Source organism: Miscanthus floridulus, chromosome 11, assembly GCF_019320115.1.
Source record: "Miscanthus floridulus cultivar M001 chromosome 11, ASM1932011v1, whole genome shotgun sequence".
NCBI classification, from domain to species: domain Eukaryota; kingdom Viridiplantae; phylum Streptophyta; class Magnoliopsida; order Poales; family Poaceae; genus Miscanthus; species Miscanthus floridulus.
The window spans coordinates 53,606,084-53,620,550 of record NC_089590.1 but is presented as its reverse complement, the minus strand read 5'-3'; the positions used below and the strand labels follow the sequence as shown (position 1 = coordinate 53,620,550).

At 45.8% G+C, this 14,467-nt stretch overlaps 1 protein-coding gene across 1 annotated transcript; it reads left to right on the top strand.

Annotated features, from left to right (window-relative positions):
- The first annotated feature begins 12,222 nt into the window (after window positions 1-12,222).
- LOC136494578 (heavy metal-associated isoprenylated plant protein 16-like) lies at window positions 12,223-13,027 on the top strand. The gene is made up of 2 exons (XM_066490728.1): window positions 12,223-12,444; window positions 12,561-13,027. The coding sequence occupies exons 1-2, from the start codon at window positions 12,439-12,441 to the stop codon at window positions 12,882-12,884; spliced, it is 330 nt and encodes a 109-aa protein (XP_066346825.1). The 5' UTR covers window positions 12,223-12,438; the 3' UTR covers window positions 12,885-13,027.
- The last annotated feature ends 1,440 nt before the right edge of the window (window positions 13,028-14,467 follow it).

The window sequence follows — 14,467 nt, the reverse complement described above, 5'->3', positions numbered from 1 at the left end:
CTAATACTAATTATTTTTTTGTTGTGTTTGTATGATGCCGAGGCCAAGGTTAATATCATGTTATTATATATATGTAGATGACTACTCCAATAGATGTATAGATCAAAGTGGCATAATTGACTTGACTGATGCATCACCTGATCTAAACCCAGGTACATTGTTTTTTTCATTAATGTTATCTATTTGAGAAGAAAAAATGTAGTGGGCAACCCAAATGTCGTTCATGACAATATAATAAGGAATGAATGTTCTTGCAATATGTGCCCTTCTGTAATTTATTTGAGATCATACTTTTTTATCAATATATAGGTGCTGCAAATGCATCCATCGACAATATTGTCACATGTCCAAAAGAGCGTAAGCATGAACTAGATAGAGCACGACGGGCTGCACTGTCTCTTGAACAAAAGGCGCTAATAAACAAGAGGCGGCGTGACTTGTATGCGGCAAAACATGCAGCAAGAAAACTGCAAATGACTCCACAAGAGAAGGAGAAGCGAAAAGAGATGAAGAAAAACTATAATAGGATGGTGAGAGAACACCGAGCCAACAATTTGCATCCAGACTCATTAGCCATGGAGAGCCCTCACTTTAACCCTCAGCTTATTTTCCCTTCTTCACGTCAATCTCCTGAAATGCCTTCACACGATATGAAAATACCCGAATCGAGGGGCACAACTGTTGACATCGCGCCATCTGTAGTTTAAAATCCAGAAGTCCAATCCCTTGAAATGGCTACGACACAGACCATACATAGGTATCGAGTGACCACTGAGAGAGAAATGCCCTTCTATCCTGTCGCAATCGGGCTTTTGAAGCAAACATTGGAAGAAGGGCTAGAAGGTGTGCGGATGGAAAGTGCAATGATTCGAATGACCAGACTCAACCGAGTGTGGTTTACAACGGTAATTAGCCTTGATCAGTATATATTGTTGGTACTTTCACCTTCGCTCTTCTATTCCAAAAACTCATACCTTTTGTTACTACAGGTGGTATCACCTAGGAGACTCTAGTTCCACCACCTAATAATTGCATAGGTACATAGACACAACCGTCTGTAGTTGATGGTACCTCTTCAATGCCTCCAAACGGTGCATAAGCTGATACACTAGACTCTATGGTCGAGGATGGTATTTTCTTTATTAAAATTTGTCCTTTTTTTGTTCTTTTTGTATGCCATTATGTTTCCCTCATCATATATGTGGCCGTGTTGCACAGACTATTATGAGGATGTCATATTTGAGGAGGACGAGGAAGAGGATGAGGCGTACTTTTTCACCGGACAAGGTACACCACGTAATAGTCAAAACAAATTTTTCACAAACTTTCTTTCCATGCGTAACACATCAACATTTTGTCAGAAGACGACGAGGAAGGAACCGATGCTGAGCTAGATCTCGACACGGATGAGCAAGAGAACAGTGAGCCTGATGTCCCAGATCCATACGATAGGGTTTACGCTAATGTCCCAGTTAGAGTCGCACATGCTACCGTCGGTGCCGAACTACGAGCACTGCAACGCAAAGAAATTCGAGGGTGAACCGCCCAGATTCTGTTGTTGGGGTGGAAAGATTCATCTTTCAACTCTTGAGACACCACCAGAGCTCATGAGGTTGTGGTCAAGCTCGGACGCTGATGCTAGGCACTTTCATGCAAACATCAGATATTTCAACGGCCATTTCTCTTTCACTTCTCTATACTGCCACCTAGATCGTGTGACCACTAACATGCAAATCTATGGTGTCTACATGTTCCATGCCCATGTCTAGATTTACCATAATATATGATCATTTGGTAAAGAGGAGGGTGTCAAAAAGAGACACCTCGAGCTCTATTTTTACGACGATGATCCGTCCCTTGAGCATCGGATGAGCAAGTGCTGTGAGCAATGCGACCAAAAAGACAGAAAAGTTATAGAGCAATTGGTTAGTATCTTTAATGGGAATCCCTACTCTCAGCAACTAAGGAGTATGGGACACGTTGGAAACCTCAAGGATTATTGGGTCGAGTTGAACCTTGACCAGTGGCTTGACCAGAGAACATATAACGTGCCATTGACATCAGAGGTGGCCGCCATCTGGGTTGAGGGGAGTGAGCAGTCAAGGCCAATTCGAGCATAGTGTTCTCCTGCAAGGGAAGGAACAGTCTATACATGGCATCCGCTCATATAATGCATGCTACGACCCACCGTCATACCCGGTGTTCTTTCCAATGGGTGAGCTCGGGTGGCACAACTGCATTCCAAAAGTGGGTGTGACTATGTCTCAAGTTGATCGAGCTCGAGCAATCTGCAAAAAGCATGCTGAGAATGGTGACGATGATGATGGAGGTAACTTGAACTCTTTTCAATAATGCAATATAAACTCTTTTATGTTAACTCATGATACTAATTCGAACAATGTCTCCCTGTAGAACTTGTTGCGAATACATATGTCTCTATGCGTGACTACTACTGCTACAAGTTCTAGATGTGGCCAGGGATATTTAATCCAATACTCTATGGCCGACGTCTTTTCCAGTAATTCGTCGTTGACACCTACATCAAGATTGAGAGCTCGCATTTAGACTACATGAGGAACAATCAAGATACTTTGAGGGCTGACCTATACCAAGGCCCGGTGGACAGCATGCATTTGGGTGAAGGATCTGCTGAGAATGTCAGAACGCGTATTGTCCTGTCTTCATCATTCATCGGAAGACCCCATGATATGAGGCGCCGGTACATGGATGCAATGGCTCTAGTGCGAAAGTATGGTAAACCTGGATATCTTCCTCACAATGACGTGCAACCCTAACTGGGATGAGATCAAGAATGAACTTTATCCATGCCAGACATCATAGGACCGCCTAGATCTCATCACACGAGTCTTCAGAGCAAAGTTAGAGGCGATGAGAAAAATGTTGATGGAGAAAGACATACTTGGGAAGGTGAAGGCCTATGTATGGTTCTAGAAGAGGGGCTTGCCGCATGCACACTTCTTGTTAATAATGGAACAAAAGTACAAACTCACATGTCCCGAGCAATATGACATGATCATCACTGTAGAGCTACCAAACAAGAAAAAGTACTCTGAGCTATACAATATGGTCACGAAGCATATGATGCATGGTCCTTGTGGAACGCTTAATCCATACTGTCCATGCATGGTGGGCCATGGGTCATGCAAAAACCATTACCCGCGCCCATTCTGTGAGGCCACGTCACAGGGAAAGGATTCGTACCCCATCTATCGGCGATGCAATGACGGTCGTACACAAAAAGTTTGAGGCCATTACCTGGATAATCAATGGGTCGTTCCTTACAACCCTTATCTACTATGTACCTTCAACTGCCATATAAATGTTGAGGCCTGTGGGAGCATCAAATTGGTAAAGTATCTATTCAAGTACATATACAAGGGACATGGCAGGGCGTCGGTGGTGATGAGGGAGAACCGACAAAGCAGACGAGAAAGGCAACGTTGATGAGATCAAGCAGTATAGAGACGCCTGGTGGGTGACGCCTCCAGAAGCACTGTGGAGGATATATGGCTTTGACTTGAGCAAGAACCATCCACCAGTACAGCAGCTGCAGCTTCATCTACTCGACATGCACATGGTGGCATTTCATAAATGGGACAAGGTCGAACAGATCGTTAATAGGCCAGGTGTAGAAGAGTCAATGCTAACAACATACTTTGAGGCAAACAGGATGCATGAGGAAGCCCGCCAAATCTTGTATTAGGGACTTCCCGGAGCATTTTACCTGGCAGTCTGATGCTAAATTCTGGCAGAAAAGCAAAAACTCCATTTTCCAAGTTGGTAGAGTCATCTCGGCCCATCCTGCTGAGGGACAACGCTACTTTCTTCGTGTTCTCTTAAACAATGTTGCTGGTGCTACCTCATACAAACACCTTAGGACGGTTGATGGCGTGCTACTGCCTTCGTTCCGTGAAGCTACAGAAAGGAGGGGTCTAATCGAAGAAGACAATACACTGGATGAATGTCTAAGTGAAGCTACTTTCTTCCAGATGCCTTCCTCTCTGCGAAGGCTATTTGCAACAATAATGGTATTCTGCGAGCCGAATGATGTGATGTGGTTGTGGAAAAAACACTACGATGCAATGTCAGAGGACTACAGCCACAATAATCCATCCCTAGATCTAGTGCAACAGATGGTTTTGATAGACATTAGAAACATGCTGCAGTCTATGGGGAAGGACATAAGGTCATTTCCTCTTCCAGATATTGATCACTCATACGACGATGCTAGCCATATTCCTCGTGAGATATTTGAGGAAGCTAGCTTCGAGCAAAATCCTAAAGATGAGCTATTGTGCGACTCACTCAATGTCAAGCAAAGGTCTGCCTACGATGAGATAATGGCCACTATCTACAGCAAACAAGGTGGGTTGTTCTTTGTGGATGGACCTGGCGGGACAGGAAAGACCTTTTTGTATAGGTCACTTCTCGCAAAACTACGTAGCCAGGACAAGCTTGCCGTGGCTACAGCGACATCTAGAGTCGCAGCATCCATAATGCCTGGCGGGAGGATGGCCCACTCACGTTTTAAGATACCCCTCACTGTTGAAGAGGGTGGTTATTGTAGCTTCACAAAATAGAGTGGTACCGCTAAGTTGCTACAGCAAGCAGCTCTCATAATTTGGGACGAGGCATCTATGACAAAGAGGCAAAATGTAGAAGCACTAAACAACAGCCTATGGGATACAATGTGCCAATCAGACCAACCATTTGGTGGGAAGACTGTTGTCCTTGGGGGTATTTCAGACAGGTCCTCCCTGTTGTGCGGAAAGGATCCAGGGCTCAAATAGTCGGTGCTTCTCTACAAAGGTCGTATCTTTGGGAATCCATGCGCCACCTAAAGCTCGTCCGCAACATGAGGGCTCAGAGTGACCCATGGTTTGTAGATTATCTATTACGCATTGGTGGTGGAACGGAAGAGGTTAACGAAGATGGCAATGTATGTATTTTAGATGAGATCTGTGTCCCGTACTCTAGCGATGTCGAGAAAGATCTTCATAGATTGATCGGCATCATCTTTCCAGATCTAAATGCAAACATGGCGGACAAAGACTACATCACCACCAGAGCAATTTTATCTACACGTAACGATTGGGTTGACATGATCAATATGAAAATGATTGATATGTTCCAGGGTGGCGAGACGGTGTATCATATTTTTGACTCTGCGGTAGATGATCCACATAACTACTATCCATCGGAGTTCCTTAACAGTCTGACCCCCAACGAGCTGCCTCCACATGTCTTGAAGCTCAAGCTTGGGTGTCCTGTCATATTGCTTAGGAATATTGACCCTACCAATGGACTATGCAATGGTACAAGGCAGGTGGTGTGGGGGTTCCGAAGAAATACAATCGATGCGGAAATCGTGGTGGGGCAACATGCTGGGAAGCGGGTATTCCTTCCTCGAATACCGCTATGCCCGTTCGATGACAAGATGTTCCTATTCCAGTTTAAGAGGAAGCAGTTTCCTATCAGGTTGAGCTTTGCCATGACGGTCAACAAGTCACAGGGCCAAACTATCCTGAACGCGGGTGTGTACCTGCCCGCACTGGTGTTCTCTCACGGTCAATTGTACGTTGCGATGTCTAGAGCCACATCAAGAACGAATATTAAGATCCTTGCTCTCCTGCCTGATGCAGATGCACAGGAGGAGGAAGCCAAAAAGATGGAGAAGAAAAATGCTAAAAAGAATGTCGAGGGAAAAAAATAAGAATGCGTCAAATAAAAAAGATAAGGATAAGAAGACCCAATAGTGGATGGAACTTTCACAAAGAATATTGTATTTAAGGAGGTTCTAACGCCATAGGCAAGGTAACAGAACATTACTAATGCATACAATACATTTTTTATTCAATTAAATATTGCACAAATAGTATCTCACTAACGCGATGTCAGTGCCATGGGAGCGGCGATCGCTCGAACACCGGCATCCACCGACAGCATGCCAACGAGCATCATAACGGACATACACAAGATCGGGAGGAACAACAAGGTATGGACAGACCCTGACGAATTTCGTCCGGAGCGGTTCCTCACGGGTGGCGCGGCGGACGCTACTGGCGCTCCCGTACGAAATAGTCATCGAGATCGCCGGGCTTGTCGCCGCAACCTCGCCACACCCGATGGAGGACCTCTGTAGCCTCCATGGCACGTACGTATCCGCAGTCCACCCACGCATGAGTCGCATTACTTACACATTTAATTTGTCTACCTGTATTGTGCGTGTGTCTTTGCAGTTGCCAGACTATGCACATGGCGTGCATGGAGCGCATCATGAGGAGCCACGTAGCGCTAGAGAGGGAGGAATCCATGAGGTGGTAAGACCCCAACCGCTACCTCGCCCTCATCGATAAACTGGCTGCCGCCGGCAACCCGGAGGCCTGCTTCGTGCTCGGTCTCAGGCTTGTCTTCACACAAGGCCGCACGGACCCCGTCGGCACTGCCTGCCTTAGACAGGCGGCCGCCGCTGACCACAAGGTGGCGGCCTACATGCTCGGCGTCCTCCTCTATGGGGACAACGAGGCTGAGCAGTACATCAGGAAGGTGGAGGGCGAGGACGTCGCCCACGGGTGCAAGCTGGAGGCTAGCAGGACCAACCGGGAGTGCATGAGGTACCGTGAGCAAGATGTCGACGCAGTTTGGGAGGTGTTATGGAGGGTGAACGGAACGATGGACCCGGTGCCGGTGCCACCGCCGAAGGTAGGATGCAAGGGCAGCGGCTGTGGTGTGGCGGAAGGATGGACCGGCGGCTGCGCTGTCTTTTGTAGCGACGACTGTAGGATTAGGCACGAGTACTCTGAGTTCTATATATCGCTGATCGTGAATCTTGCCACAAACACTTAAGTGGATATCTTATTCTACAGTATATATCTACGAGGAATAGACCAAAATCCACATATATTTATACGGTGAGTATAACACTTTGTTTTAAGTTTTTGTGGAAGATTTTTCAAGAGACGCAATATTACCCATGCGACAGGCACTAATATTGACATGTATACTCGAGCATGTGTACAGGATGGTAGGGAGATACGGCAAAACTTATTCATGGATTTATTGGCGCACGAAAGAAATGGATATCGGATATTTCTTTCTGCCTATATAAAACATTATCTTTGGCGCATCACGGAAATGTCTATAAAGTAGAGTTTGTAAGCCTGTGACGCCGCGCTCTCCGTGACTGTTAATTTCACAAACTTTGCTTTTTGGATTAACCGTAACTTTAATGTTGATATTTAATTTTTATAGTATTGTTATCTTATTGTGCGAACCGTGTATTTTTAGTATAAATTGTTAGTTATTCCGTAGCAACGCACGGACACGCTACCTAGTTAGGAAAAACGACCAAAAATGCCATACCAAAAAATGGGCCGCTGAAATTTTGCCTCTTTTTGTAAACTAGCAAACATGCCCGTGCGTTGCGATGGAAGAAAAAAACTTTAATTTTCATTCTATCATGTGTTGCTCTCATTAAATATCGAGTTTCGTTACCTTTGAGGACTCCTATAAAAATCTATACTTTAATATCTGATTAAAGTCAATAAGGAGTTAGTTGTCGACGTGTCAAGAATTAGTATGTCCACTAATGATTATGATAAAAGACTTCTCTTGTTACATTTATTTAGATGGCATTAGACAACATTCTGCTCAAGATTTCAGTTCACGTTTTAATTAGTTAAACCATTAGCTAATTCAGGTTTTAGCAAGAATATGTTTATAATCAAAATTACGTTAACAACATGGCAGTAAAAATCTTTATTTCTTAGAGAAAAGTCAATGGTTCAAACGCCAATAATATTGTATCTATTATTTGTTTTTGTTTTTATTGAAAATCACTTGAGCGGATATTAATCGGAGACTACCAAAAAAAAAAAGATAGAGGTATAGAAATAGATAGAGCTACCACACACACACACACACACACATATATATATATATATATATATATATATATATATATATATATATATATATATATATATATATATATATAACCTGCGTACAAACGAGTGCAGAGTAGCGATTGTTCAATCTGGATCCAAAGTACAAATCACAGTTGCTGGCTAAGACGTGTCGAGACGTAGCGCAACAAGGTGAAAACAAAGAACGATCGAAAGAACTCACAGAACAAGCAAATAGCCCAGATTTCTCCTTTTTCCTGAATTTTTCCCGGATTTTCCCAAAAGGCACTAGTAGGAAACAAACTTTTTTTTTTACTATTTTTTTTATATTTTTCTCTGAACAAGGATCACAAAAGATGCAACCACAAAAATTGGCACCTACAACTGAGGTGGGATGTGGTCTACAGAAATTCAGCACGTTCTCTGAAAAGCGTGCAAAAACTTTGACAATTTTTTTTTCTATATTTTCCCGAATTTTTTTGGCAATTCTGATGAAACCAAACAGGGCGAAGCCAAGTTTGGGTCGGGTCCAAATGGTGTCAAGAAGCTGCACAAAAAATTTCAGATTTTTCTGATAAACGAGCGAAAAGTTATGCCTGTTTTACCGAAGGTATCTCAAGGTATGTTTTCCGGGAGGCACAGCACGGCGGCGGCAGTTAGGGCAAAGCGTCCCTAAACTCTAACACCGATCACAGCAGTAGGTATTCGCCTGATGATGTAAGGAGGGCTGCGATGCAGGCAAAATAAGAGCGGCTGGCAACCTATCTAGGGTTTGCGCGGCGGCGAGAAGTTACACAAGGCGGCTAACGGGGCAAGTCGAGTAATGTGGTGGCTTCGACTTGTTGTTTGGGAACGGTGGATGGGATAGCGGCGGAAAACAAAATCACAGCAACGGGCGATTGAACTACGACCACGAACACAATCCTAAACCAGCAACAAGACTCGACCACGGACACAAACTCAACAACACGAATCTGAAACGAAATTGCAAAGGCACAAAGGGCGATAGGACAGCGGAAATTGAAATATTTTTGGGCTTTTTGTGGACTCTAGGTAATGAACAAATATGAATCTAAGGCAAACGAGATTATACCTCGCGGTAAACCTGAAATATCTGATACCAATTGATGAATACAGGCCCGATCTTCCGAGAGGTAGCCGGTAAGTTCGATTTGTGGAGATCTCGACGTTGGCGATCCGGCTTCAAATCAGACACGATTCGAACCCTGCAACCGTTACGCCACTGCTCCGTTGGTTATCAACCAAGCACAACTTGATTGACCTCGCCAAGAAGGCTTTTCCTGCAAGCGAATCGAAGAGCACAAGCAAGAAGGTAAAACACGCAATCTGAAATTGCAAATATGAATGACGCGAATATGAATAGAGGGTTCAAGAACTCGGTTCCAAAGGACTAATCGACACAGTGGAGGAGATCAAGAACGGGGGCCCTGGATCACTGTAAAAGGATTTGTCACCACAGTTATAATGAACGATTCAGTTTCTCGAGGGAAAACTAAACTCTAAACAAAACCCAATTGTGTAGCAGCGGTGGCGGCTGTGTTTATAGTCTAAGACTCGACCTAGAGTTGGGGACGGCCAGGGGTTGGGCGCCCACAACTTGGGCTTAAGGCCCGACACGATACATGGCCAAGTTGGCCCAAATAGGTGACGCAGCACCTTGCCGTGGTCACACAGAATGATCCACGGACCTTCTGGAGCTGGGACCAGATCCAAAACGACGGCATCGTCGTCCCCTTTCCAACGCATCCAAGAACGGCCCGTTTCGATGTCGTATGAGGAAGTTATGACCGAAACAGTAACGACGTGTCTGCTAAATCCGAGGACGACGTGGCAGCTGAGTTGGAAACGAATTGCAACTTGGAGAAGACCATGGCGTCGGTGTGTCCAGCGTGGCGATGTCCTCATCAGTTGGTTGGTTCGGCCCTCGACGAGGACGTCGAGTCTTTAAGGATGGGTGTATGTGAGACCCCGCGGCCGGGCCGAATTCCGAAGTACTGTAGCGACAAGTGATGCGATACTGTAGCATCATGGAACCAGCTTAAATAGCCAGGCCAATGACACGTAGTAACCTTCGGTTAACCGTTTTACGCGAAGCGAGGACGAAAACGTAAGCCGGTTGCTACGTAGGTGGGACCCACCCTGGGTCTGCGCCGTGTCGTTTCTATGCGAGGAACAACAGCCACAAGGCTGCCACATCATGTGAAACTACGTACTACTACTTAAGATGGATTTTGCCCGGCGTATATATATGCTTATTAATATGTTTGTGACGATTTTGGTTCTGAACTTTTGCCACACCGGCTAGCTTCTCTCCGTGAATCGTGCTGTGCGCATGTGCACAAAGTGTTCTGGTTTGCTGTGGCTTCTTCAGTGATCACGAAATTTAGATCACTACTATATATAAGTATTTCTGAATTTGTTTTAAGTTAAAATATGCTAAATTTGACCAAATTCATAAACGAAAGCATTGACACCTACCACACATCCTAGAAGTAAACTATGAAAGGATATTTCATATAAGAGGGGAATGATGCTCATTTGAATTCTCAAGTATTATTGTATTTTTGTATAAAAGGGCGGGCCTGGTGCAAGCGGTAGAGTCTTACCGTCTGTGACGGGAAGGTCCCGGGTTCGAGCCGCGGTCTCCTCGCATTGCACAGGCGAGGGTAAGGCTTGCCACTGACACCCTTCCTCCCAGACCCCGCACAGAGCGGGAGCTCTCTGCACTGGGTACGCCCTATTGTATTTTTGTATAAACTTTGTCAAATTAGGATAGTTTGACTTACGACAAACTCAGAAATACTTACATTTGTGGAAGGAGTGGCTACATATGCCTACATGCTATATCATCTTACTATCTACTCCATGTCCTGTAATATAAATTTTTTTGAGTTACCCGGAGTCAAATTATTCCAAATTTGACAAAAAAATATATAAAAAATCAAGAGCAAAATTTATGTGGATTCCCTAAACTTGCATGGTGGTATAATCTGGGTCCACTTGCGAAATTAGTGCTGAAATTCCGATCTTTTTTTTCTGGCTAGGAAAATTCCAATCTTTTCGGGACCTGTTTGCTAATTTGGATTTACTATGAGTTGGTGATGCCGTGGTTAAATTCGCACTCTAATCCAACTTGATGTGATTTGTTTTTCGTGAATTTTTGGAGCTGCCCTGTGCTCAGCCTGCTTCCTGTGTTGTTTCTAAAACACTGCTTCCTGTGCTGTTTCTGAAACGTCATGGTAATCTATAAGAGCCGATTGGCATCAATTTTTAGTTCAGTTCGATAGTTATCTCTGACTGAACTTTTGTGTACGCGTTAGTTTATCTTGTTGCTCCCAGCTCCCTATTGGAGTTCAGGATTGATTTTAATCATTGAGCAGCTCTTGCCTTGTTTCAGTTCTGCTTGCAGGTGGTCAGTAACAAAAACAGATCAAGCACATACTTCAGCAAGGTTTCAGTTGTCACTTCTCTGAATCTTTCTTTTCTTTGTTACTGTGTCGTCAAGTACTCTCTCCTAGTTCTATCTACTAATTTCTTTGTGGATTGGTTCCTGCATGGATGGTGTACCCATAGGAGTGAAGGACAGTCTAGGTTTTATAAGAGTGAAAGTGAGAAGATAAGGCAAGAGACCTGTGAAATTGATCTAAGGGCGGACGTATTGACGTACAGTACTTAGGAGTGAAAGCAAAGGTGGGGTTGAGAGACCTTGGAAGAGGACCGCGTAGGAGTGATGGCTGGGCTCATGTTTGTACGAGTATTTTTTGTGTGGGGAAAGACTGCCCGTTGACTCTGCGTGTTCACATTCGCACCGTACCACCCTGATTGCCAACGATACCAAACGCTAGCTGTATTTTCTTTTCTTTTTTCTTCTTAATATAATAAAGCGCAGCTCCTGCGTTTTTGACAAAAAAAGCTGTATATCCTTTTATAAAATCTGCGTTGCCGCGACCGCGGCTTTGGATTGGAGGAGCTCAGAGCTCCGGGCAGAGAAGGCGACGCAGCGAGCGCGTCACCCAAAACCAACTGCCTTTGTCTCTGGTCTCTCGTCAAGTCATTATACTAGGACTATTTTTTTTCCAGGAAGACGCCGTCCCTTTCGATGAGGAACGGACGGACCCGTCTCTGACTCCCTAGCTCGGTAGGTGATGACTGATGACTGACGCGTACAGTAATGCTGCTAAGTCAGTCGTCGTCGTGTCCTTGCCTGCTTGGGAGCCAAAGACCGTTCCGGCGAAGGATCATCCGCCTTCACCTCTTGCCTGTTGGCTGTTGCTGCTCGCCCCCGTCTATAAATGCCGCGCGCGCACCTCTTGCAGTTGCTCCATCACAAGGCAGCTGCCGATTGCTCCTGCAGAGTGCAGAGCATCGGTCCATCGGAATTCGGCGCGGCCATCCCGTCCCGTCCGTTCAGCCTCTACTGCTCAGACGACTTGTCGTTCCCCACATCTTATCGTTATCCTCAGCGGCTGGCGCGTAGATCAGCAGCAGCGCGATGAAGGTAATTAACTGTCTGAAAGAACAGCCTGTCTGAATAATCTTTCAGCTCCTCGAATTCGCTGTTCGTGTCCCCCATCATGCATCCGACTCATCAATCTGGTGTTGTCGTTGCTACAGCAAAAGATCGTGATCAGGCTGAGCATGGCAAGCGACAAGTGCCGGTCCAAGGCCATGGTGCTGGCAGCCAAAGCAGATGGGGTGAGCAAGATGGGAATCACCGGCGACGGCAAGGACCAGCTGGAGGTGGAGGGCGACGGCATCGACACCGTCTGCCTCGTCAACTGCCTGCGCAAGAAGATCGGCCGCGCCGACATCGTCAAGGTGGAGGTGGTGAAGCCCAAGGAGAAGAAGCCGGAGGAGAAGAAGCCCGAGGTCGTGCCGCTGCCGTACGACTGGTGGTACCCCAATTACTACCACTACCACCCGCAGTGGCAGTGGTGACTGGTCACCAGCTAAGCTGTTCATGATAGCAGCCGTTTTGACGGATTGGTAGTTGCCATTCAGCCCTATGATTGTACCGGTGTGCGAATGAATGAAAATATGTATGAAAAGCAACAAAAGGAAAAAAAAAGGAAATTTGCAAAGCTTACTTGTCCATGTTCCGGAGGTAATTAAACCCTAATTTTATCGATTTTTTTTTATTTTAATTCTTTTTTGAATATAATTTTAAATCTAACACTGTCGTTTTTTTAACTAACACTTTTGACCGCGCCTATTGCCCTAGCGCGGCCAAATGCATGTGCCGCGCCATGCATGGTGGCGCGGCACAGGGCTGACGTGGCGTGGATCGGCCAGGGGGCCGCTGACGTGGCGGGTCCTGCCGCGCCACGCAGCAGGAGCAGATATATACCCCGCGCGCGAGCCCGGCCGCCCGCACGCACGCCTGCCCTGCCCGCCCGCCTGACGCCCGAACGCCGCCGCCGCCGCCGCCGCCAACCGCCGCTAGCGCCCTGCCTGCGACCGCACGCGCCCGCGCCCGCCCATCCACGCCGCGCACGCGCCCGCCCGGCCTCGCCTCGCCCCGGCCGCGCCCACATGGCCTGTCCTCGGCCGCTCGCCCACGCCGCGCCCGGCCACTCTTGCTGCGCAGCGCCCTAGCCGGCCACGCCACGAACGCCGGCGCGTCAAGACCGCCCGCTCCTAAGGTACCTCCCTCTCGATTTCATATTTTTTTATTATTATGTAGTATAGTTAGTATTTTTTGTATCTACTATTAGTGTCTTTGACCAAATTTATATAATAGCGTACTAATATTTATAAAACATAATATGTACTATTATACTTTCGTAATAAACTTATTAGGAGATAGAAATATTGATACCGTTTATTTAGTTTGGATCAAACTTAAACATATTTGACTACTCGAGAAGCAAGATGTGTATTTATTTTGAGACTGGGAGATTACTTGTAATTTTAGAACCAAAGTTTTATATGGATTGATTATGTATTTGTTATCTAGTATAGTTAGGATTTTGGGTTTAGAGATTTAGGCTAGTTAGGTTAGTGAATTTGTTTGTGATTTGTTTGTGAACTTACTAATGTTAACTTGAATTTTGTTAATTTGAATACTCTAACGCTTTGTTTATCAATTTGTAATAGGATGGCCCCTTCCACGCATCACCCGTTGTATCCCAGTCTGGAGGTGGAGTACGACGATCCAGCACCGAGCACACATCTTGAGTGACAACGACGCAGAGGTGTCCTTGCCTCCTTTGAGGCCCCGCACTCACACTAGGGCGCATCAGTGGGACGAGCGCTATACGCCGTACATACGGCGTGCCCGCTTCCTCGAGCTTATCCGTGTTGTCAACCACGATCTTCCGCCCCTTGATCCAGCACTACTTACTGCAGCTGTGGACATGTGCGAGTGCATTCTTTGTACGTAAACTTTCTTGTAACAAATTGGAGGCAACTAACAGTCGTTCTATTCTTATAACAGGTGGAGACCTGAGACCCACACGTTCCACCTACCTTGTGGCGAGATGACCTTGACGTTGCAGGACATCAAGGCTATTTTAGGCCTT